The sequence below is a fragment of the Leopardus geoffroyi genome, chromosome D4, assembly GCF_018350155.1.
Source record: "Leopardus geoffroyi isolate Oge1 chromosome D4, O.geoffroyi_Oge1_pat1.0, whole genome shotgun sequence".
NCBI classification, from domain to species: domain Eukaryota; kingdom Metazoa; phylum Chordata; class Mammalia; order Carnivora; family Felidae; genus Leopardus; species Leopardus geoffroyi.
The window spans coordinates 34,256,113-34,279,773 of record NC_059342.1 but is presented as its reverse complement, the minus strand read 5'-3'; the positions used below and the strand labels follow the sequence as shown (position 1 = coordinate 34,279,773).

Here is a 23,661-nt window from a genome sequence, read left to right as displayed (position 1 = left end):
AGCATGAACGGGGGAGGGTCAGAGAGAGAGGGAGATACAGAATCGGAAGCAGGCTCCAGGCTCTGAGCCATCAGCCCAGAGCCTGATGCGGGGCTCGAACTCACGGACAGCAAGATCGTGACCTGGCTGAAGTCGGACGCTTAACCGACAGCGCCACCCAGGCGCCCCGGAAGCTATCTCTTAAAACATACAAACATAACAAAACCCAGTACAGCAAGAATGGCATCCTGTATTCTAGATATATTTAATTTCTGATTAGTACCTAGATATTTTATATCATGGCCCTTTACCTCATTCGCATATTCTTGCAAGGGATTTCAAAACACAACTTAAAGGAGAAAACAGTTATTAAAATTCATTTTCATTAAGGGTGGAACATTTTTAAGCTATGTACTTTGAAAAGGAAGGTTCCCAAAATGAGTGTTGTAGCATTTGATATAGCAGTGAGATACATTTTATTTTTCCCAGGAAATTCCCTAGGAATTTTAATTGCATAATTATAATTTCCATATTAGATGGTGACAAGTGTGTGGTTATTATCAATTTGCATTGTTTGTAGCAGCAGAATGAAAAATATAAATACTTCTAATATCATTTTTGTTTGTTTCCAGAAAAGTGACATCAATGTGCAGAGTTTTCTTTTTTTTTTTTTTTAATTCTTCTTACTATTAGTCATTTCAAATCATTTTAAGTATTTCTAGCAGGTTTTTAAAAGTTTTTTTTACATGTTTATTCTTCAGAAAGAAAGAGACAGAGTGTGAGCAGGGGAGGGGCAGAAAGGGAGGGAGACAGAATCCAAAGCAGGCTCTAGGCTCCAAACTATTAGCACAGAGCCCAATGTGACCCGAGCCGAAGTCCAGCACCCCTTACTTCCAGCATTTCTAGTAATCATCAAGTTTGTACTGCTACCCATAGATGTTGCAGGAGGTGCTGTTTCTAACAACAGGGACCCATGTTCCCATCAGTTCCACTCTCACCAAGTTGAATTTGCTGATGAGGTAGAGACTCCTTTCCCAGCACTAATATTACAAAGATGACTCTCCCTACTCTTTGTTCTCTCTCTCCTAGTGGAGATAATACACTAACCTAGAAAACCTCAGAATTGGAAGGGATCTCTGAAAATAATTTATTTTACATTTCATATTTTTATAATTTAGAAACAGAAAAGTTAGGCATTTTGCCCCCAGGATGTTACATCTACATTATGGTAGATCTAGGATGTGGGTCTGGCTTCCTTGACTTCAGGAAAACCAAGATGAGAGTCAGAACACACCATTAAGCCAGCAAGAGCATTACATGGGAAACATGAAAACAAGGCAGAGAAAATAATGGTGTTGAGCAAACAGTGATAAACTTTGTTGTTTTCTTCTTCCTTAAGGTTTAAGGAGTATTTTCAAATTAAATGTTAGCTATAGTTACTTAAAACCACTTTTCAATAGAATTTCACTGAAAAATAGTAAGAGAGAAATTTGTAGATGGGATAAGAAAATAGAAAATGAAATGGAAAAAGATGGTTTTGAATTTAAAAAATTTCAAAAAAAAAAAAAAAAAAGAGAAAGAGAGGGTGGGGTGCCTGGGTTGCTCAGTTAGTTAAGCGTCTGACTCTTGGTTTCAGCTCAGGTCATGATCTCACGGTTCATGAGTTTGAGCCCTGCATTGGGCTTTTTGCTGACGGCACAGACCCTGCTTGGAATTCTCTCTCTCTTCTTCTCTCCCTACCCCTCTCCCACTTGTGTTGTCTCTCTCTCTCAAAATAAATAAATAAAGTTAAAAAAAATTTCTAATTGCAACAGAATTGTAAAAACTCAAGGATGCAAGAAAACTGTGAAAAAGTAGGAAAAATAATGAATATACCTCCCTAAACCACCATTAGTGTTTTAGCACACATTGTCCTGTGTTTTTTGGGTGCATTTTTCTTTATTGTCTGACACTTCTCATATATAATTTTGTAGGATGCTTTTGTGGATTATCATTGAATCATAAGTATTTCTCATGTCATATTATAAAAAGTTTATCAATATAACATTGGCTATTTCTAGAATGTTCTGTCATCATGCTATAGTTCATTTCACTGCCAATGCCAATTTTATTTGATATTGAGGGTATTTATATAGTCTTTGCTAAATTAATGATATAATGAAGATCTTTGTGCATAAATGCCCATCTACATTTTATTAAATTCTCATATAATAGATTTCTGGATCTGGAAATGCAAGATGGATAATAAGTAGGTTTTGAAGAGGGAGGGTGAATGTTAGGAATATCTTAAGGAAGTGGAAGACATTTAAAGAGTCTCTAACTTCTGGCCTTTTATCTTTAGGAATCTTTAAGTTTACATCTTTTGGGTTTTTTACAAAAATACCTTATTTTATTTTGTTTATTTTATTTTGTACTGTATTGTTTTATTTTTTTAATTTTTATTTATTTATTTATTTATTTATTTTTTGCTATAACTTTGGTGGCTTCTTGGCTCCTCTTTTATATAAATTGTGAAGTTAAGCTTCAAGTAAGGCAGCTCACACTATCTGGGTTAGAGAGTCACTTTACCGTTTTTCCCTCTTTCTGTTTCTTGCCAAACCTTCTAATTCAGGGCTATATTTCTTGTCCCTTTATAATTTCCTAGAATTTCCCTTAAATGTCACTAATTTTAATGGCTTACCAGTGGCAATGCTGCTTTCTGACAGTGCCCTGATAGCAGCATCAAAGCAAAGAGCTAAAATTTTACTCACTTTGATTGATGAGCTCATTTTGTTACAGAGGACAAATTGGATTTTTTTTATACTGGTAATAAAAATTAATGTGTGATGTTGCTTTTCAGATATTATTGGATCTCTGCCTTAATACAGATTTCAGCAATAAAAGCATTACCAGATAACTTGACCAGAAAGTTACCTCCCTCCCCTTTAAGCTACCCTTACAAGTAAAAGTTGCTTTTCTAATTTTGTAATCCAGTTGTGTGCATGTACGTATGTATATATGTATTGGCCTAATTGGGGTGGAGGGCTGTGGGGACAGCAATGGCAGTAGGACAATGCTTAGTGTTTCAATTTTCCATCTAATTGCCATGTTTATATCTTTGTATTTCAGCACCTCCAAGATTTACAAGAACTCCTGTTGACCAGACAGGGGTCTCTGGCGGAGTTGCCTCTTTCATTTGCCAAGCTACAGGAGACCCAAGACCTAAAATTGTCTGGAACAAAAAAGGAAAGAAAGTCAGCAATCAGAGATTTGAGGTATTAGGTCCATTGTTCTGTTTCTCTGGGGGGAAAATGTATCCACTATATCTTTGGTTTGTATATTACTTGCTTGTTTTACTTGATATAAAGTGCTGTAATCACTGAGATATGGCATTCTTTTTGTTGCTTGTGTTGGAAAACTTAATTCTAAATGACTCTTTCTAAAAGGGAATTTGGGGGGTTCAGGTGACTAACTTTTGTATTTAATTGTACCCGGCTCAAAGTGTTCCTGGTATCCATCTGTTAGCCTCATCCTCAGACTGTTCCCTCTTAAAATTGCAATATGGGAGTCTCACATCCTCTCACAACCAAGTCTATAATATGAATGACAACTTCCTATGCTATCAGCTCTTATTGAATTATGTGCTTGTCCCTGGACAAGCTTGTAGATAGACAACTGGATGGTACAGGCCAACTAATTTAACTTCATCTGAACCTACCTCTGTTGCTGGGAATGAGGTCAGTTCCATCCAACTCTATGGCTTTGGAATGAGGGAACAATGTTTTCCTATAGGGAAATCAGATGCATACAACAAGGAAGAAGGGGAATGGATACTGGGCCACCAATGAAGCTGTCCACTACACCTCACACCTGTGTTTTATAAGTACCATAAGCTAAAATGAGAAATTAGCTCCAGTGTGTTAGTCTAAGCACTACTCTGGAAGAACATACCCAATCAGGTTGATAATGCAGTTAAACCTATTAAACAAATTACTCAGGAAAGCTCAGTGTGTTGAAGATTATGAAGCGTAATTCAGATATTATTTGGGGTGTTTCTAAGGAGATTAATGGTACAGAAATTTGCAGAGGAAAATGGGAAGAAGCACACAATACCATGCCTGAGATTTAAGACTTAAAGAGGAGTGCTTGACTCTTAGAAAATACCAAAACCTCCAAATTGTAAAAGTCACTTTCTCTTACCTGAGTTTCTGACATACTCCATAGCCTAATGAATAGTTTAGCAAATTAAAGGCCGTTTTTAGTTAAAAGAAACATAGCAAGTACAAAATTCAGAACATTTTTATTTTACTCATTTTTCACCAGTTTTCACAGAGCAGTAAATGGTCCAAATGCATAAAGGGTATAATTAATTATACCTCCAAAAATTGAAATGTGCACTCTAGTTTACAAATTATAAATGTAAAAATACATTTGTTTGAAAATCAAATACCTATAGTGATTTAAACATAAAAAAATCTTAGGATTTGAGAAATAATTTTTATATCATGTAGAAAGTGATGTGTGTGTGTGTATGTGATCTTTAGTACTTTTTTTTAGTTTAAATGAAATTTCATTTTTTGTTAAAGAGAAGTTTGACATCACACTTCCTGTTGACAATAGCTTCTTGACAAAATATTGTAACCAAGATTAAATTTAATAGTAAACATTCCAAAGCATGAGCTCTGCTCATTATATAATTCCTAATGAGAGTCATATAAACACAGCCAATGAAAATTAATTATTTTTACATGAAGCACCTACATCAAATAGTGTTGAGTCTTGGGTTGAGAATCTTTAAAACCTGGAATAGTATATATGCATTTTTTTTGTTTTGCTAGTTTATAAAGTCTGGGATAACTCTAAGTGAACTCTCTTCTTCTATCTCCAGTTGTAAATACAATGTCTGGCCTAGAGTAGGTATACAATTGATACTGGATATTAAAGAAGGTTTTCAAATTGGAAATTACAGCACTAGCCCAGTGTGTAGTATATTGGTTGTTTGTTGAAAGAGGATTGGTCTAACTCTAGGAAATAGTTCAGAAATGTAAGCACACAGTAAAACAATTAATCAAAAGTGATTAAGAGAGTAGATTCTGAGACTTATCACAGGAAGAATTTTTTTTCTTTTTATTGTATCTATGTAAGATGATGGATATTAATTAAACCTATTGTAGTAATCATTTCACATATTTGTAAATTAAACCATCATGTTATATGACTTACACCTTAAACAGTGATATTTGCCAATTATTTCTCAATGAAAAAAATCAAAATTTAAATTGCCATTAAGGATATTTAAGCCTTTCTCTACAGTAAGCTGTGAGATGTTTATAAGTATATACGTATTTTTACTTATGGCACAGTTGGCTAAAATTGCAGTAACTATGAAACCTTTTACTCCCAAGATGCATAGTGGATTCATTCTAAAATGTATGCTTAATAGAGTTGAAAATAAATCATAGTGCATTGAGAAGTGGTACATTTTGGCTATCTTTGTGAATTTAAAACATTAAGTGGAATGCAGAAAGTACTTAAAGTGGATATATTTTAAAAACATCCAATCTCTTTCTTCCATATGTTGACATAAACACATTTACACACAAAATCTGGGATTGAGCATCCCAATAAATGTATTTATAAGGCATTCTCAGTTCATAATTTAGGCACATGGAAGTATTAGTCACAGGGAAATGCCAAAAACAAAACAAAACAAAACAAAAACAAAAACACTAAAACCAGAAAGCACAGCAACTAAGTAAGCAGCTGAAAGAACACAGCACAGTTATAGAAAAGATAAGTAGAGGACTACACAGTTTTGTACTCATGTTTATCAATATCATCATCATTATCATTTTTAAGTAGTTCTTGAATTAGCTGACAAATATCTAGGATTGCTAAACTGTTTCAGAGTACAGTCCATAATGATAGTGAATTCAGGCTTACTCTTTAGTACATTAATTTTCTGCCCAGTGAAGCAAGCCTCCATTTTACCGCAAGAAAGCCCTAAAAATGCAGAAAACGCTAAGCTAGAACAAATACTGCAATGATTTATGGCAAAATTAATGCATGCCATCAGTCTCTTGGGTTGTGAAAGCCATCTCGTTGGCTGCCTAAGTATTAGATTTATGCAGTTTCTCTTCATGGTTTTCTCATCTATACTGTTCAGGATGAAACACTTTAAACGAGCAGCCCTATCTCTGGTGGCACACATTATGTCTTCACCTTACAGTCCAATTATTGAGTGGATCCACATATCTATATGTGCTCTCAAAGACAGAATAATTTGAGAAAGTTATCCATCATAGCAGCAAGTCTCTTGCAAAATTAATAGGGTCAAATTCCCCTGGATACACATACTAGACTATTTCCGTGAGTACATTGTCAATGGTTTTCAGTAGACTTTGCATTTGTAGCTGCATGTCTTTCCCCTTGTTCAGAAGAAGATTCATTAAATTAAACCAATTACTCTGTTTTGCTGCTGTGTATCAAAATTCAGTCTTAAAGTGCTGCTGTGTTGATTCTGAGCCTAAAAACTGGCTCACCACTGTATTAAGAGGTTTAGTTGAGAGGTAGACGATTGTAACAACACCTGTGACAGCTGTTGTCTCCTCTAATAGGTAATAGAGTTTGATGATGGATCTGGATCAGTTCTCAGAATACAACCCTTACGGACTCCGCGGGATGAGGCCATTTATGAATGTGTGGCCTCGAATAATGTGGGAGAAATAAGTGTATCCACCAGACTCACAGTTTTGCGTGGTAAGTAATCAAATACAAGGTTGTTGCCTTTGTCATTGTTGAAATTCTGTATCCCTGGTGTTCTTTTGTAGGACCACTAAAAAGAGTAGGATTGTCATGACAGTTAAATGGGAAATGAATTTAAATACAATGTTTATAAGGGTAAAGCCTTTAAACAGAGTGGGTGCCTTTTTTCACGAGTCTTGAAATAATCCTAACCAGGGAGAGAAAAGAAAATCACAGAGAAGTGCTGATTTCCAATGCCAGATATTGTGATTTTTGGTACTGTGCCTCGAAAGGAAACAGGGCCTGCTAGTCTTTTGCATGTTAGCATTGCTTATGTATGGATTTTTTTTTTGTACCAAGGTTGGGAACTACTTTCTGCGGATTACTACATTTGACCTTGATGTTTGCAAAATTAAAGGAGCGTCCTCTACCTAAAGATTAGTTCCTCTTAAACAGAGGAATTGAGAAAAAGAAAGACACCTTTCTTCTTTATGTCAAAAAATGTGTTTTTATTTTACCCTTTTATATTTTTTCAACTAGCATCTGTTAAGGCAAAGTGAGTGGAAACAATGTGTCCCCATATGTGTTTTCAGCTATGTGGCTTATGCAGTTTGACCAAAGTATGAAATGACTTCCCAAATTTCCAGTACTAAAAGTGTACCTACTTTCTAGACTTTCCTTAGAATGGCAGTACTAGAGAATAAAGGCTAGTGATTAATAATAGGCTGTTGTATGTCTCTAAGTCAATAATTTTGTGTAGAGATAAGAATATCATCTGAATTAGCTTACTGGTAGTTGACCTCTCCAAACGAATACTCCTGTGCCTTTATCTCTTTTTTTCTCATACACAATTTTATTTCTTTGTTTATTTTGAACCTCACTTTGCTTAACTCCACTACTTATGAGAACAGACTTTCTTAAGATGAAGTTTATTTATTTTGAGAGGAGGAGTTGGAGGGGCAGGGAGAAGGAGAGACAGAATCCCAACCAGGCTCCACCTTGTCAGCACAGAGCCTGATGCGGGTCTTGAACTCACGAACCATGAGATCATGACCTAAGCTGAGATCAAGAGTCAGGTGCTCAACTGACTGAGCCACCCAGGCTCCCCCAAAAATGTTTAAATAATGTAAATATGTTACTAAGTCTCAGGAGAAATACTGACCAACTTGATATAGATCTTTTAAATGAGCATAACAGAACGCTGTTTAAAAAAACTTAAGTCAGATTTGGGCTACATTTCTGTCCATTATGACAAGCTATGTTTACATACAGCATTCTCATCCTCCTATAAATACAACTAGATGTTGATAAAATATATCTGAAAATAAAATTAAATGCATGATTAGGCTTGCAAACAAGAAAGAAGTTTCCAGGTGCTATAGACAAAGAGAGAATCTCCAGAGAATAGACATAATCTCATAAGCCAAGATAATAATCAAAAGGACCATATGCTTTATGGCTGGTGTGTTAGCTCTGCAGCACACAGGCCTACGTAAAATAAAGTGAAAGTATGAAGAGCTAGATCAGCTCTCTGCATAAAGGTGAGAATTCTAGCACTACTTCTATGGTGCCATCCTCAGAACTTAGAATCAAACATCAAAACTAGTCAGATACAGTGACTCTCACACAGTGTGAAACAGGCAGCCCTGTTGGTACTCACCCCACAGAGATGCTCCCGCAACTCAGGATATACAACCCTAGACAAGGTCATTCATTCTCAGATGAGCTCATAACTACCAGTTCTAAAGCATGAAAGCCAGTTCTAATTCATGAAGGACAGTAAGCGCAATCAATGAGAGTAGAAATTATGATCTGATGAAGTGCAGATAATGAACCATATGAATGAGTTTGGAAAGAAATGCATTTTAAATATTGGAAAAGATAATGGGAAGACTAAAATCTCTCAGGCAAGAATAAGATCTAAGGGGGGAAAAAAGAACGCATGGGAGTTGGAAGTCAGATTTTAGAACTGGAAGGAATCTTAGAAACTGTTTGTAGCATTTACTACAAAATATATATACATATGTGAATATCCGTATATGTGTTCATATAAACTTAGATAGTAGGTGTGAACATTGTAGAATAAGTTCTTCAGGTGTTCATATCTGAAGCAAACTCAGACTAATTTGTTGATTTTCTTTTTACATTTTAATCTTCATTTCTTCACCTAGTTTAGAACTAATGCTGTTACGCAGAAAGTGTATTACAAAGGTATGGTAAAGTAAAATTTATCACAAACACTTCCTATTTCCTTGAATTCACTCCTTAAAAGGCAGCAATGACAGTCATTTGGCTTGACTTAATCTTCATGCATGTGACGAAGAGATTAACAAAACTTGGAGTAAAATACCACTGTACTTAGATTTTCACATGAATTTGTATTTTCCTGCCTCGCAGCTGATCTACTCATCTACTTTTATTCAACTAGCTCTCACATGAAAAAAATACACTTGAACATTTTAATATGATCTTAACTTCTATGTGAATATCTGTCATATGTAAGTGCATTTGTCTGAAAATTTATGATTCTAGTAAAGATAGTTAAACCTTTTTTTTTAAAGGCTATGTTTAGCAGTTTTGGAAATGTTTCATGAGAAAAACTCAAAGGTATTTTGGATAATGGAAAACTAGTCTAAACATAACTTGAAATAGAAAACTTTTCCTATATCCCTGTGGGATGAAATAAATGGGGTTGGGAATTATCTTTGTCTCCGAGGGCTACCTCTTTGTTTAAAATTTCTAAATAACTAATCATAATTCCATTAATGATAGTCTTGAAAAAATATTCCAGTAGCATAATCACATTCATAGAATATGGGTAAGGTGAACAGTTAGTTGAAATGAATGTGAAGAGTTTCCTACTACCATTGATGAGCTTTGTGCCCATTTTAAGTTCACTTGCTTTCGGAAATCACCTTGGTAGATACTCAAGTTCTCTGCTCTGCAGTTGGATCAGCCTGCTGTACACTTTCAGTCAGTGGCCCTCATCAGACTCCCATTTCATCCACATGGGTCATTTACTGTTTCCCTACTTTGCTGACAATGCCAAAAATGTGCCAACTGTCATGATGGGTTTTGTCTAAGTGGACTGGATGGAGATCACTAATTTATTTCATACAGGCTACTAGAGAACCTAATTAATTGGAGATTTAAACATCTGAACTGTGTGGCTAATGCAGAAGACATTGAAACAATACTCTGACCACCCGTGTGCATTAAGGGGAGTATTTCAGGGGAAAGTTTCCCTCTGTAGCTCTGTTCAAATTGCCCTAGCTCTGAAAAACTGTTTTCATAAGGAATGATAACTATAAGCTCAGGCTGAACATGCCCTGGAATGAGATATTTAGGCAATTACCATTTATACACTGTGCACTGTAGTTCATACAAGAAGTTGTAGGAGAATATGGAGTTGGATGCAGTACTTATGGCCTCTAATTCATATTTTAATTTTTTTTTTTTTTGTTTTGTTTTTTTGGCTGCCCTGCATGTGGAGACACAGGCAAATACCAATTCCCTCTTTCTGTAGTACTTTAGGACACTGAGCATATCTGTCATACACGTTTTCCCTCCTAAGCAGAACTTTAACTGAAGGCTTCAGATACCACTGAGGGGTTATTAAGGGCTGAGACTTACCTAATTATAGAATTTGAAGGACTTTAGATTACAAATTAGGCTTTCAAGGGCACGAGTAGGACCAGAGGGTATTTTAAGAAGAGGATCATTATCCAGATGGATTTAGTTCTTTCTGAATCTTTGGTTCACTGGTCGTAATTTCTTACTGGCCAAAGATTATTAGGGGGAAATCTTGTAGTATAAATTCATATAATGATAAATGTAATTGAAAATGTTATCTCAGATACATGTTACCAGCACCAGGGCAGAGAAAATGAGATATTACCAATTTTGCATGTAACTAAGTGTCATGTTTCTAGAATTTAGATATTTTTTAAGCAGTAATCAGAAAATACACATATTATCGGCATCCAAAACAGCATGTAATATATTATTCTTTTAAATTTAGTGGATTATTTTTGGAGACTTGTCCATTCCCAAATAGCACTGCCCCCCAAAATACCACTAGCACTACCACAACAAAACACTGTCTAATATTTAATACTGTTGCTCTTACCTACTTAAAGGAGACTATCTTTTTTATACAAATAAAGTAAAATTGCTGTCTGAAAAAGTTAGTTAAGGGGCACCTGGGTGGCTCAGTAGGTTAAGTATCCGACTTCAGCTCAGGTCATGATCTCACAGTTCGTGAGTTTGGGCCCCGCATCAGTCTCTGTCCTGATAGCTCAGAACCTGGAGCCTGCTTCCGATTCTGTGTCTCCCTCTTTCCCTGCCCCTCCCCTGTTTGCTCTCTCTCTCTCTCTCTCTCTCTCCCTCTCAAAAATAAACATTAAATTTTTATAAAGTTAGTTAAGCAAATATTACACAATCTAATTACCTAGTTTTGCAGATATATTTTATGAAGCAATACTTAATGTTTACTCCACGCAAATGCATCGTATTTTATGAATGGCCACCATCAAGACATGAGACAAAATACAAAGTTCTCACTTTGTAATCACAGGTAATTTGAGTTCCAACTATAGTTTTGTCCCAACATAGCTGTGGCATCTTGAACAAATGTGTTAACTTCCCTACTTTCCTGTTCATTTTATTCTCCTTCCTCCTCTTCTACCCCCTCTCCTCCTCCTCCTCCATCTTCATTTTTATTATTGTTATTATTTTTTTTTTATCTTCACATGCACAGAGAAGCCAAAGACATTGGACTAGGATCACTCAGATCTCTTTTCTTTAGCTTTCTAGATTCAGTGACATGCCTGTTTCATAATCCAGTTCTTGCAAGACGGAAAAAATATGCTTCCTGAAGGTGACTGTTACTGAGAGAGTAAAACACACAGTGAGCAGTTGCATGAGACAGAGAAGGCATTTCATTGGGAAATGGAGAGAAATGTTTGCATAATATGTCGGTTTCAAAAAAATGTAAGCCGTTATGGCAGTTGTTAAAAAAACAACAACAACTTTTACAATCTTTCGGGGAGAAAGCAGTCGCCTCTCTCCACCATTGTGCAGTACCCTGTGATCAGAATTAGCATGTTCATTACAGTCTCATTTTATTAATGCCTCTTTTTGAAGATGAACACAGTTGTCCCCGCTGTGAAAATGGTACTTTGCTGTTTATGTTATAAAGTGGTCTCGGCTGGGGATCCAGGCTAGGAACATTAAAGAACAAAGCACAGCTGCTTGACTGTCACACAAAAGGATTTTTATGAAAGACAGAAACAAAAGGAAGGGTGGCCAACACAGAACAAACTTGCTGACAATTATGGTACTGAGTGAAGATTATTTGAAAAGGCTTATAAAATAGTTGAGTAGTTGGAATAAATTGATAACAACATGATAAAGCCTTCCTGTGTACTCTACTTCCTTGCGGAAAAGAGGAGGTGGTGGGCAAAGCCACGTAAGTACACAGAAACTTCTGACTTTTGGACTTGTGGTCCTAAGAACTTATAAATAGCTGTTCTTTATGTGTTAGTGTTCACCAAGGCAGGAGCCCATGCACACAGGTCCTTGGGACTGTTGTAAGGAGAGACATTAAAACAAATAATATTTGGGGCGCCTGCGTGGCTCAGTCGGTTGGGCGTCCGACTTCAGCTCAGGTCACGATCTCGCGGTCTGTGAGTTCGAGCCCCGCGTCGGGCTCTGGGCTGATGGCTCAGAGCCTGGAGCCTGCTTTGGATTCTCTGTCTCCCTCTCTCTCTGCCCCTCCCCCGTTCGTTCTCTGTCTCTCTCTGTCTCAAAAATAAACGTTAAAAAATATTTGTTTAAAAAAAAAACAAATAATATTTGGGAAAAAGTGCATTTGTGAGCTGAGGCATTTTCCTGCTTCCTTGTGGTCAGTCTTTTAAGGATTATTGTGTTGGTGATGCATGCCGCTTTCTTTGGATTGTTATCACTAGTTTTTCCACCCTGGGATTATGTCTTAAAGGACTCAGAGAGAATGAGTGCACTTGTAAATCTCAAGTGAGATTTTAGTGTTAAGTGAGAACAATTTTTTTTTCTTTTGCCTTCATATTATTTTTAACTATTTTAAAATGAATATTAAGTCATGTGAGTACTTACTATTGATTGGCTGTTAATGGCACTACTGACATGTCCAGCTGGAAGGGAATTTAGTGTTTACCTAGCCTTATCTCTTATTTTTGATGTAAGAAACCAAGGTCTAGAGAGTTTGGAATGATTTTTTTTTTTTCTTTCTTGGTCATACAGCTAAGATTTTCTTTGGGTTTTACCCAGTCAAAACTAAGCCCTGCTCTATTATGATGTGACTATGTACTGTAGCCCTTGGGTTATTTACTTTTGATGTAGTTATAAAAGATATTTTCCTGGAAGAACAATGTTCTTTCAGCTGATCAGCCACAGACAAACATGACATAAATGACAACAGTACTAATGTGCCATGGTGTCAAAAGTGTGGAAAAGTCCTACATTGATGGTGCATCATGGGAGGGAAGAGACTTTTGAATTGAGGCTTAAAGAATATAGGATTTTATCAGGCAGAACTAGTGTGAGAAAGTATGAGGAATACAGAAAAGCTTCATGAACATAGTTGCATAGATAAGAAATTATTAAATATTTGGACAGTGGATAGGAGTGGTATATTAGGGTTCTCCAGAGAAATGGAATATAAAGAGATTTATTATAAGAAGTTGGCTCATGTTTTTAAGAAGGCTTAAGACTCCCAAGATCTTCAGGGTGAGTCTGTAAGCTGAAGACCCAGGACAGCTGATGATAGTCTAAAGGTCAGCAGGCTTGGGACTCAGGAAAAGCCAAGGTTTCAGGATGAGTCTGAAGACAGGAATAAGCTAATGTCCCTTTTGGAAGGCAATTAAGCAGGAGGAATTCTCTTACTGGGAGGAGGGTCATCTTTTTTATTCTATTCAGACCTTCAACTGATTGCAGGATATCCACTCACAATAGGATAGGCAATCTGCTTAACTGGGACTATTGATTTAAATGTTAATCTCATCCAAACATCCTTACAATAATATCCAGAATAAGCGTTGGCCAAATATCTGGGCATCTAATGGCCCATTCTAGTTGACATATGAAATCAACCATCACAGGTGGGTATAAACAATAGTAGGTGAGAGTAGAGTAGAAGTAAAAAAGAGTAATAGTAGAAGAAAATGAGCTTGGGACATACTTCATTGGCTAAAGAGAGCAAACTATACAAGTGAGAAATCATGTGACTAAATCAGCATAATCTGTCTCTATGAGTAGAAATTTGGAAAGAGGTTTGCTAAAATACTTAAAGTAATACAATTCATAGTCCTTTATACATAATTGATGTTTATACTTTAAAACTGGATATTTGGTTGTCTTTCACTGATATCATTTGAACAATTAAAACATATCAGTTTCCTGGCTTTCAAATTAGTTTGATTTTAAGCTACTAAATAAGATGTAGTTTTAAAAGTTGTACATGCATAATTTATTGGGATTTAGGTCATACATATACCAACTGTTCCATCTCGGGTTTAATTATCAAAATCCTAAATACGTATCTCCTTAAAAAAGCTTGTAACCTCTTTTATTAAAAAAACAGTAACTTGTGAATTAATGCCACACAGGTACGGTGACATACATCCTAATATTCTTAGTATGTTTTATTTTATTTTTTTAAATTTTTGTAATGTTTATTTATCTTTGAGAGAGAGAGAGAGAAAAAGAGCGCAAGTGGGGGAGGTGCAGAGAGAGAGGGAGACACAGAATTCGAAGCCAGCTCCAGGCTCTGAGCTGTCAGCACAGAGCCTGATGTGGGGCTCAAACTCACCAGCCATGAGATCATGACCTGAGCGGAAGCTGGATGCTTAACCAACTGAGCCACCCAGGCGCCCCCTTAATGTGTTTTATTAAATAACAGGACAACTTAAAAACTACCTTATCTGTGATCTTTCTAAATGAAACTGTTTTAACTTACATATCAAAACTTTCCATGCCTTATTTTTTTGTATCTTTAAGGTTTATCTTTGATTGTTAAACTTCACCCTCGCATTACTTATTTTCACACAATGAAAAAAAATGTTTTTTCCTAATAGATATAGATCATAAATGTGCCCCATTAAATTTTTTCTCATGCTTGATGATATGTGTGTTCAGATTATAAATTTGTTATCAGTGAGGGTTTTCTCAGAAGAGATCCTACATATTTTTAAAGTATAACACCAAAAGAACTGTTTCAAAAATGAAGCTGTTTATCATGCGTGAGACTAGAAAATCAATATGAATAGTTTTCAGTGGCACGCACGCTTTGTGTGTGTGTGTGTTCATTTAATTCCATGGCTATCCACAGATCTGTCATTTATCAGCAACCAGAAAAATCAAATATGATAGAAAAATATTGTGTCATAAAAATTTATGGATTTTAATAAAATTAGTTTTTAATTATAAGTAGTTAGACATTGTATAGTTTAACCAGAAATTCTGTTGAGGAGGTATATTTGTGCACATATATACATGTGTGTGTGTTGTACGGTCAGTGTTTATTTATGGTGTATGCATGACCTGTTTAATTTGCTTCATAGCACTTTCTACCATGTGAAATTATACTCAATTTCTTGAAACTTATTTTATGTACCTCCCCCTTTTGTGTATAAGCTCCATTACATTTTTCTCTGGCCTAGAAATATTCCTAGCATTTACTGGGCCCCCAACAAATATTTGTGGCATGAATGTATACATATAAAGAAGGATGACTAGATATGGTTAGGTAAACACATATGATGCACCATTTGGACAGGAATTAATCTCACTTTACACATAAAGGAAGAAAGTGATCATTACTCTAATGGCCATTATAGGACAGAGGGTGAATTTGAGAACCAGAAAATCAGTGCAGACAGAAGGGTAATTTCAAAAAGAGATTGTTGAAACCGAGGGAACCCTCTGCTATGGAATGGGAATGTTCTTTGTAGCCAGATAGACATGGGTTTATGTTGAGTCTGTTTCTGATTCTAAGATGTTAGATACATTACCAAGTCTAAACTTGAATCTCCTCATATTTTATTTTATTTTATTTTATTTTATTTTATTTTATTTTATTTTATTTTATTTTAATATGAAATTTATTGTCAAATTGGTTTCCATACAACACCCAGTGCTCATCCCAACAGGTGCCCTCCTCAAAACCCATCGCCCATCCTCCTCTCCCTCCCACCCCCCATCAACCCTCAGTTTGTTCTCAGTTTTTAAGAGTCTCTTATGTTTTGGCCCCCTCCCTCTCTAACCTTTTTTTCCCTTCCCCTCCTCCATGGTCTTCTGCTAAGTTTCTCAGGATCCACATAAGAGTGAAAACATATGGTATCTGTCTTTCTCTGTATGACTTATTTCACTTAGCATAACACTTTCCAGTTCCATCCACGTTGTTACAAAAGGCCATATTTCATTCTTTCTCATTGCCACATAGTATTCCATTGGGTATATAAACCAGAACTTCTTTATCCATTCATCAGTTGATGGACATTTAGGCTCTTTCCATAATTTGGCTATTGTTGACAGTGCTGCTATAAACATTGGGGTACAAGTGCCCCTATGCATCAGTACTCCTGTATCCCTTGGGTAAATTCCTAGCAGTGCTATTGCTGGGTCATAGGGTAGATCTATTTTTAATTTTTTGATTATTTCCAGAAAATAATCCACACTGTTTTCCAGAGTGGCTGCACCAGTTTGCATTCCCACCAACAGTGCAAGATGGTTCTCGTTTCTCCACCTACTCACCAGCATCTATAGTCTCCTGATTTGTTCATTTTAGCCACTCTGACTGGTGTGAGGTGGTATCTGAGTGTGGTTTTGATTTATATTTCCCTGATGAGGAGCAACGTTGAACATCTTTTCATGTGCCTGTTGGCCATCTGGATGTCTTCTTTAGAGAAGTGTCTATTCATGTTTTCTGCCCATTTCTTCACTGGATTTTTTTTTCGGGTGTGGAGTTTGGTGAGTTCTAGTATCCAAAATCTATAAAGAAATCTCCTCATCTTTAGAGTGGAGAATAATCCTATGTTTTCAGCATTGTTTTTAGAAATTAATGGCATACATGTGTAAAGCATGTGGCACAGTGATTCAAATATAAAAGTTGCCGAAAAATGGTCATTTCCTTTCTTCTCCCTTAATTATCCCTCCGAAGTCGAACTGTTTGGTTCAGACCTCTTGTCCACTGCTGAATCCTCAGCATCTAGGGCAGTGCCTGGCACATAGTAATTCAGTAAATGTTCATTAAATGAATGCATGGCTACTGTGATGGAAAGGGAAGATCAACAATCCTGGCAAAGAAGTTTACTCTGGCTTATAAAACATTGCTTTGTGCAAATGACTAAAAATCGACTTTGCACATGAAAATAAGATGATAGGAAAGCCTGAAACTATGTATTGTGTTACCAAGTTATTTGGAATGACTGAAGATTATGTACTGGTGCAGTGCCCTTTAATATGAAATACCAAGAATTTTTAGCTTCTTCCCCCCCCCCCTTACATTTGTGCCTAATATTGTATTAACACATATTCCCATGGTGTTTGGAACGCTTGTACGCTGGTAACTAATAGTCAATTTTTGGATTGCCTATGTCCGAGTAGGGTCGTACTTAAAATATGACCTTGGTTCTGTGACATCTGGACTGCCATAGGTCACAGAACAGATGAAAACCTATAATTGTTTTTTGTCTTTAATGTCTGTGAAAATGCAGCATCATTAGTTATATATTTTAGAAGAAACAAGAATATTTCATACATCTTGTCAATATTTAAAGAGGTAGTGAAAAAGGTTTTGTTTGGTTGGTTTTTGTTTTTGTACTCTACATGATCTGTGCTACCACCTTTGGTGTAGCAGGTGATGGCAAGTGTGGTTATGAGTTCAGGTTCTTCCAGCAGACAGATCTGCATTCAAATTCTGACTCCACAATTTGCTCTGTGGCTATGTGCAGATTTCTCAACTTCTCTGAGCTTCAGCTTCTTTATCTGTCAAGTGGAGATAGTAAGAAAATCTAGTACCTAAACTAGAAAGAGGGAATACAGGAAATGATCCACATAAACCTTTCTAGCAAAGTGCCAGGCACTCAGTAAATGTGAATATCATTATCCTCACCAATATTATTGCTACCAGTACTATTATTATAATTACCAATAGTTAATTTTAAATTATTTTGATTAAAGATCATTGCCATACATGTGAAGTAGAATTTTCTGATGCCGGCAGAACTATCTTTCTAAGCCTATAAAAATGAATAATTTTATAGTTGTTAAGTCAGGCTGCCTTGTCCACTAAATAATAATCCTGTTGTTCAGATGTATGAGCCACCATTCGACCTCTTTGGCTCCACAGAGTAGTTGAAATTTGAATGTCATCCTGTTGTAAGTGATTGGGGAGTGTATTTAAGAGAAAAAGAGATGAAGCTTTTCTTTTATCCTTAGAACAGTTATCTCCATGCTTAGACTGGAGGTTTCAAGAGGTCAGGGCTTTGTCTGGTTTAAGATTGAGCACGCAGCACCATGCTTGACATGTTGCAAGTTTTCAATAAATATTTGTTGACTGCTTGAACAAATGACAAGTTTAACAAAGAAGTTTCTAATTTCTTTTTTTATTTCAGAACTACTTCATTTAAGGTTTTATTAAAAAAACACCTCAAAAATTACTGATAACTGAATATGTTGTTTCCACATTTAGGATAAGCACACAGTGCACAAGATGCAATTTATATTATTTCATGAATGTATTCATTTGATAATATGGTTCTCCCTTATTCCATAAGGATTGTGTTAAGGGTTGGGAATAAAAAGATGGAACAAACTTTACCACCACCTGCCTTCAAGGAAGCTACAATCTCTGACAAGAAACCATAATTTTGGTTAAAAATGAAAGGCAATTATACATATAATACTGTGGTTGAGGATAATGAAGTATATTTTTAGAAGTGTGTTCGTTAGAATTCTGCTTACACCTTTCTAAGCTAGTACTTGTGTAAGAACTAATGTCTCCTTGAGTATTCCATCAATATGACAGTAAGGTTTGTTGAAATATAAGATGTGTTTGACACATGAAGCTTCAGCTGACAGAAAAATTAAACTCATCTTTTTTTTTCTGAAGAGGAAAAGTGTTCTGAGAGAAAATTATATTTTATTCGTAGTATGATTTGTGATATACTTTGCTTGGGTTTTGAGAAAATATGATGCAGTAAAAAAACGTAAGTCATTACCTTCAAAGTAATATTCCCATTTGTTTCTTTCCCAACTAATAGTGAAAGAAATTTTTATGGCTACACTTACCATTTTTTATGACTCCTTTTTGCTCTAGGTGGAGATGACAAGGCAGACCTAAATATGAAATGATTTTAATAAAATATCTTAAAACATCTTCTCCCTCAGAAGACTTCATTAAACAAAATTGATTTTCATAATAAAATATTTATTTATTAACAAAAATGGGAGGTTAGATGTTTTTACCTTAGAGGAAAAGCCATTAGCATATACTCAAAAACAGGAACATTCTTACATTCATAGATATTTTGCTTCGTAAGGCCTAAGTTGGGTCAGAGCCCCGTACCCTAAAGGATCTTCCGTTTACATTCTGGTTTTATGCATGTCATTATATCTTTTGATGACAGCTCTGAATTTCCAGGTATTGCCCAGCCTGTTGTAAACTGTCAAGGAGTGCTACAGCTGACTTACTGGGCAAGGAGGGGGAGGGGGGTCCCATGAATCTTTGCAGCAAGGATGCATTAATAAAGTTAGCCTCACTGGCTCAACAGCAAATGGAATTCCCTCATCTCAGCTTACAAACAGATAAATCATCCCCTAGGAGAAAGAGTCCACTTTGACTTAAATTATTTTTCACAATAATTTACCACAAACCCGCTACAAAGAGCCAAGGAGGATGCTTAATGCTAGCCAGAAGGACTGGGGTTTGGGCTAGTCTTATCTTAATTTCCTATCAACATGTTTAAAATATGGCTCTGATAATCTAAAAAGAAACAAAAAATGTCGATGTCGTATGTTTTAAGCAAGCCTTGCTAACTACACGTAAACAGCATTGATCAAGCTCAGGAACCATTCTTCTTGTCTCTTTCAGTGATAAATCCTTAGAGAACCCCACCAAACCATTGCTGTTTTCGGGTGCCAGAAAATCTATTGAGAGTGGTGGAGGGGAAGTGATCTGGCGTGGAGTTGAGGTAGAGACAGATTTACTCTGGAGCTAAGGAAACTTCAGTGTCAAGGCCCTTGCTTGCTTGGGAGGGCCCAGTAGTATGTTCAGTTGATTGTGTGTTTTTTTTTCTAAAATTTGTGAAAGTAATATCTTTGCTTTCATTTTTATAAAGTATGTCTGGTATCTAATATTTTATAAACTTCAGATTTTGCAAAATCTGGCTCTGCCACTGAGATAAAACTAAGGGAAAATTGTTGTCCACATCAATGCGTGGATGTGAGTCTAATGTAGAAGAGCTAATGTCTTTCCTGACTCTCCCTCCATTGATTGGCACAGAATTAAAAGGATTTGCCTAGTGTTTATAATCCTGAATTTTTAAGTTTATGAAGAATATCTTAGCTTTGTTTCTTTCCTCTTCTTTTTAACATACAATAGTACTCATGCAGTGAATGCAGACTGCTCTCTCTGGTAACAGGTACACTCTACACTTTACACAGGGATTAACTGAACTTAATCTGATAATGCTTTTATTCCTTCATTCTAAAAAGCTGGTTTTTCTATTGCATCTTCCATCTGAATATCACCACCATGACCATCACTGAGGCAAAATAGTCTTTTCTGCAAGACACTGCATATTCATAATTTGAATATAATCTAGTTCTAATGTTTGGTGTCATTAATTACTAATATTTAGCAACTGAATTTCTTTTTTTTTTTTTTCAACGTTTATTTATTTTTGGGACAGAGAGAGACAGAGCATGAATGGGGGAGGGGCAGAGAGAGAGGGAGACACAGAATCAGAAACAGGCTCCAGGCTCTGAGCCATCAGCCCAGAGCCTGACGCGGGGCTCGAACTCACGGACCGCGAGATCGTGACCTGGCTGAAGTCGGACGCTTAACCGACTGCGCCACCCAGGCGCCCCAGCAACTGAATTTCTAAGCTTATTCTCTGTGAGAATACATATTTTTTCTCTGTAAAAGAAGAGATAATGAGAAGGGCAGGAGTGGTTGGGGCTGTTTCCTTAAAGTGTTCTTCTATGAAATGAATATTTAAAAGATATTCAGGGATTAAAAAGGTCCCTTTTTATTATTGGATAAATAAATAGATAAATAAGAAAAAAGAAGGAAAAGAAGAGAAGATTCCTGGAGAATTAATAATCACCAAGCATGGAGGTCAGCTTGGGGGTATATGAATTTTAGTATGTAAGCATTCCCTCTGTTAGATCCAGAAAGATCCTTAACCCTGAAAGACAAGGCTGCTAAATACTTGACTGGCTAGTAAGGAAAGGTCCAAGTTCACAGGGACCAAAGTTCAGAAGTTGCCTGACCAAAATATCATAGATACTAAATGGAGTCTATTTAGGTGTTCTGACTCCAAATCCTTTTCTCTATTGACTACTTCATGTTCTTCTGTGATGCTGTATTACAAAGAGTACAGTTGAGTATAAAGAATCATGGGTGAGTATTAAGGATTGATTTTTTGGGTCTCTATTACAGGAATCAGAACGTGTGAAAAATATCTTAATGGTAGTAAGAGTGGCCACTGGCTTGGTTGTTTAGGGACATTTAGTCATCATCCTTGAGTTTCTCCTTAACAAGTGTAGAAAGAGAGTGGTGACAACATGAAAGGGTGGGATGGTGTGGAATGTAAGAGACAGATGTAAGAATGTAAGAGATGAAAAAAAAAAGAATGTAAGAGATGGATGCAATGAAAATGCACTAACAATGCATTAAAAAGTGTTCACTTTAAGGAAGACTTAGGGATCCCAAAGGCTGATTACAAAGGTGCTTCCTAAATCTGGGTCTGAGGCAGCCATAGGAAGTTAGAAGGTCAGTGTTAATCATGTGAATTGTGGGAACTGAGTTGATTTTCTCTTTAAAACCTCTGGTTGATGGAACTTACCAAGATCTCTTACTATCAATCTGATAAGCTAACAAGAAAATAGTTCTCCTTCACTAAGAAAATTGTTCAAAGAATCATGACTTTGTAAACAATATGTTTTCATGAAAATGAATAGCCCAGATTCAGTTTGTTTATTCTTTTCGAATATTATCAGTTACTAGAATTGCTGAAGTAATTGGAAAACACCAAGCCCTTTGTACTTACAGTCTTTATTCAATCTTTATTAGAGAATAGGGGGCATGGTAATCTCTTTTTCAGAGCGCAAATATCTTACTAGTATAGGAAAATATTCTCTTTGCTGTACCCCACTGAGGGCCATTTTGTGAAGTAAGCGTTCTTTCATTGTCTGTCTTGAACAGCAGTTGGTAGAAGCTTTATGTGTCTTATTGTTGAGGAGGTGACTTTAAATTCTTATTTTAGGCCAAAGCATCTGCAAATTAAGACTGCAGAAAGCAGCAGTGAGAAGATCCTCACAGTTCAACTCAGTTGGACAATTCTTCATTACACTGACAATTTAATTGGGTGTAAAAAGAAATGGCAATTTAAAATCAAGGTCTTTAAGTGGGACAACCTACCAGTTTCAAAGTTAGTATTTAAAAAAAAATCAGCAAGACTCAAAGAAGGTACATCCTTAGTTCTCTAGTTACTTCCTATTGAGTATGTTCTGTGCTGAAATTACCCAATCAGATGTGCCTTTTAATGGCAAATTTGCAAGAGTTTGAAGTTGAAGAGCAGAAACTGAATTCAACTTTTTGTGCCTGCACATAGACACATATAGAAATGTTTATTTTTATGGAAGTTTATTCATTCAGAGTTTATTGTTATTTTGGTGCTTCAATGACTATCAGTGGTTCTAATTCAAGCAACGTGGATGTTTTTAGTCCTTTATTTTTAAATAGGAATGAAATCGGTATTGCTTATCTCATGAGGGAGAGGTTGTGTTTGACTTATCCATGCTTGTATCCCCAGCACCATACAGTGGGTGCCACAGAGTGTGCACTCAAATATTTGTTGAGACAACATGTTGAGTAAACTTTACAAATTGCTTAAGTGACATATCTGAGGTTGGCTGTAGCCTATTTATTTCTAATAATAACTTCCATCTATCAGGTTTTCTGCACATCCATTTCTCCAAAATGATACTGTAGTTGGCTCTTCTGAGAACTATAAAACTTTCAACTGCTCTCAGATTATAATAGGGTACTCTGTAGTTGAACCCTTATCAGAGGTACATGGCAGACAATTCCCTTCTCTACTTCCTTTTCCCTTCTTTCTTCTCTCTCTTCCTTCTTTCCACAAATATTTTAGATAATTGTAATTACTTGCCATCCATTTACTTTACATCCCAGGAGTCACCTAAATGTCATGAATTCTCATATGGAAATATATCTATTTCCTTTATGAAGAGGGACCAGGTTGAAAAAAAAAAAGTATTTTTAAAAATGAATATTTTGGACAAAAGCTACAGAGAGTAGAGGATGGTTGTGCTTCTGAGCTTGTTTGAATAAATGTCATTTTATACACTGATAGTCCCCAATTAAACCATTGCCAACTAGATTATTTCTAAATAAGAAAATGGCTGTGTATGTGCCAGCTGAAGCTCTGGGTCAGTTTCAGATTAGCTGGCGAAGGTAGTCTCAGCAACGCAGAGGACATAATCACTCCAGGAAGACTGATAGTGCACCTAAATTGTTAGCATGTTTAATCAGTAATTCAGAGGAAACAAACCAAACAAACAAATAACAACAACAACAAAACAACTAAGAAGGAACTTGCCTACACCCTCTGTAATAACAGTCTTATCTCTGTTAACTCTAACAGTCTTACCTCTCCCTTGAAAGATAGTTCTGTG

At 36.1% G+C, this 23,661-nt stretch overlaps 1 protein-coding gene across 48 annotated transcripts in view; it reads left to right on the top strand.

The window, feature by feature from the left end:
- The window catches only part of PTPRD (protein tyrosine phosphatase receptor type D), a 2,239,943-nt gene that overhangs the window by 1,913,560 nt on the left and 302,722 nt on the right, over nt 1-23,661 (top strand). For 25 of the 48 annotated variants that reach the window (XM_045470186.1, XM_045470177.1, XM_045470175.1 and 22 more), the window contains exons 12-13: nt 3,088-3,233; nt 6,576-6,717. In XM_045470186.1, coding sequence (XP_045326142.1) covers nt 3,088-3,233; nt 6,576-6,717 — 288 coding nt within the window. Of the gene's footprint in view, nt 1-3,087; nt 3,237-6,575; nt 6,718-23,661 lie in introns of all 48 variants that reach the window. The other 23 variants (XM_045470157.1, XM_045470168.1, XM_045470171.1 and 20 more) reach the window with 1 other exon arrangement.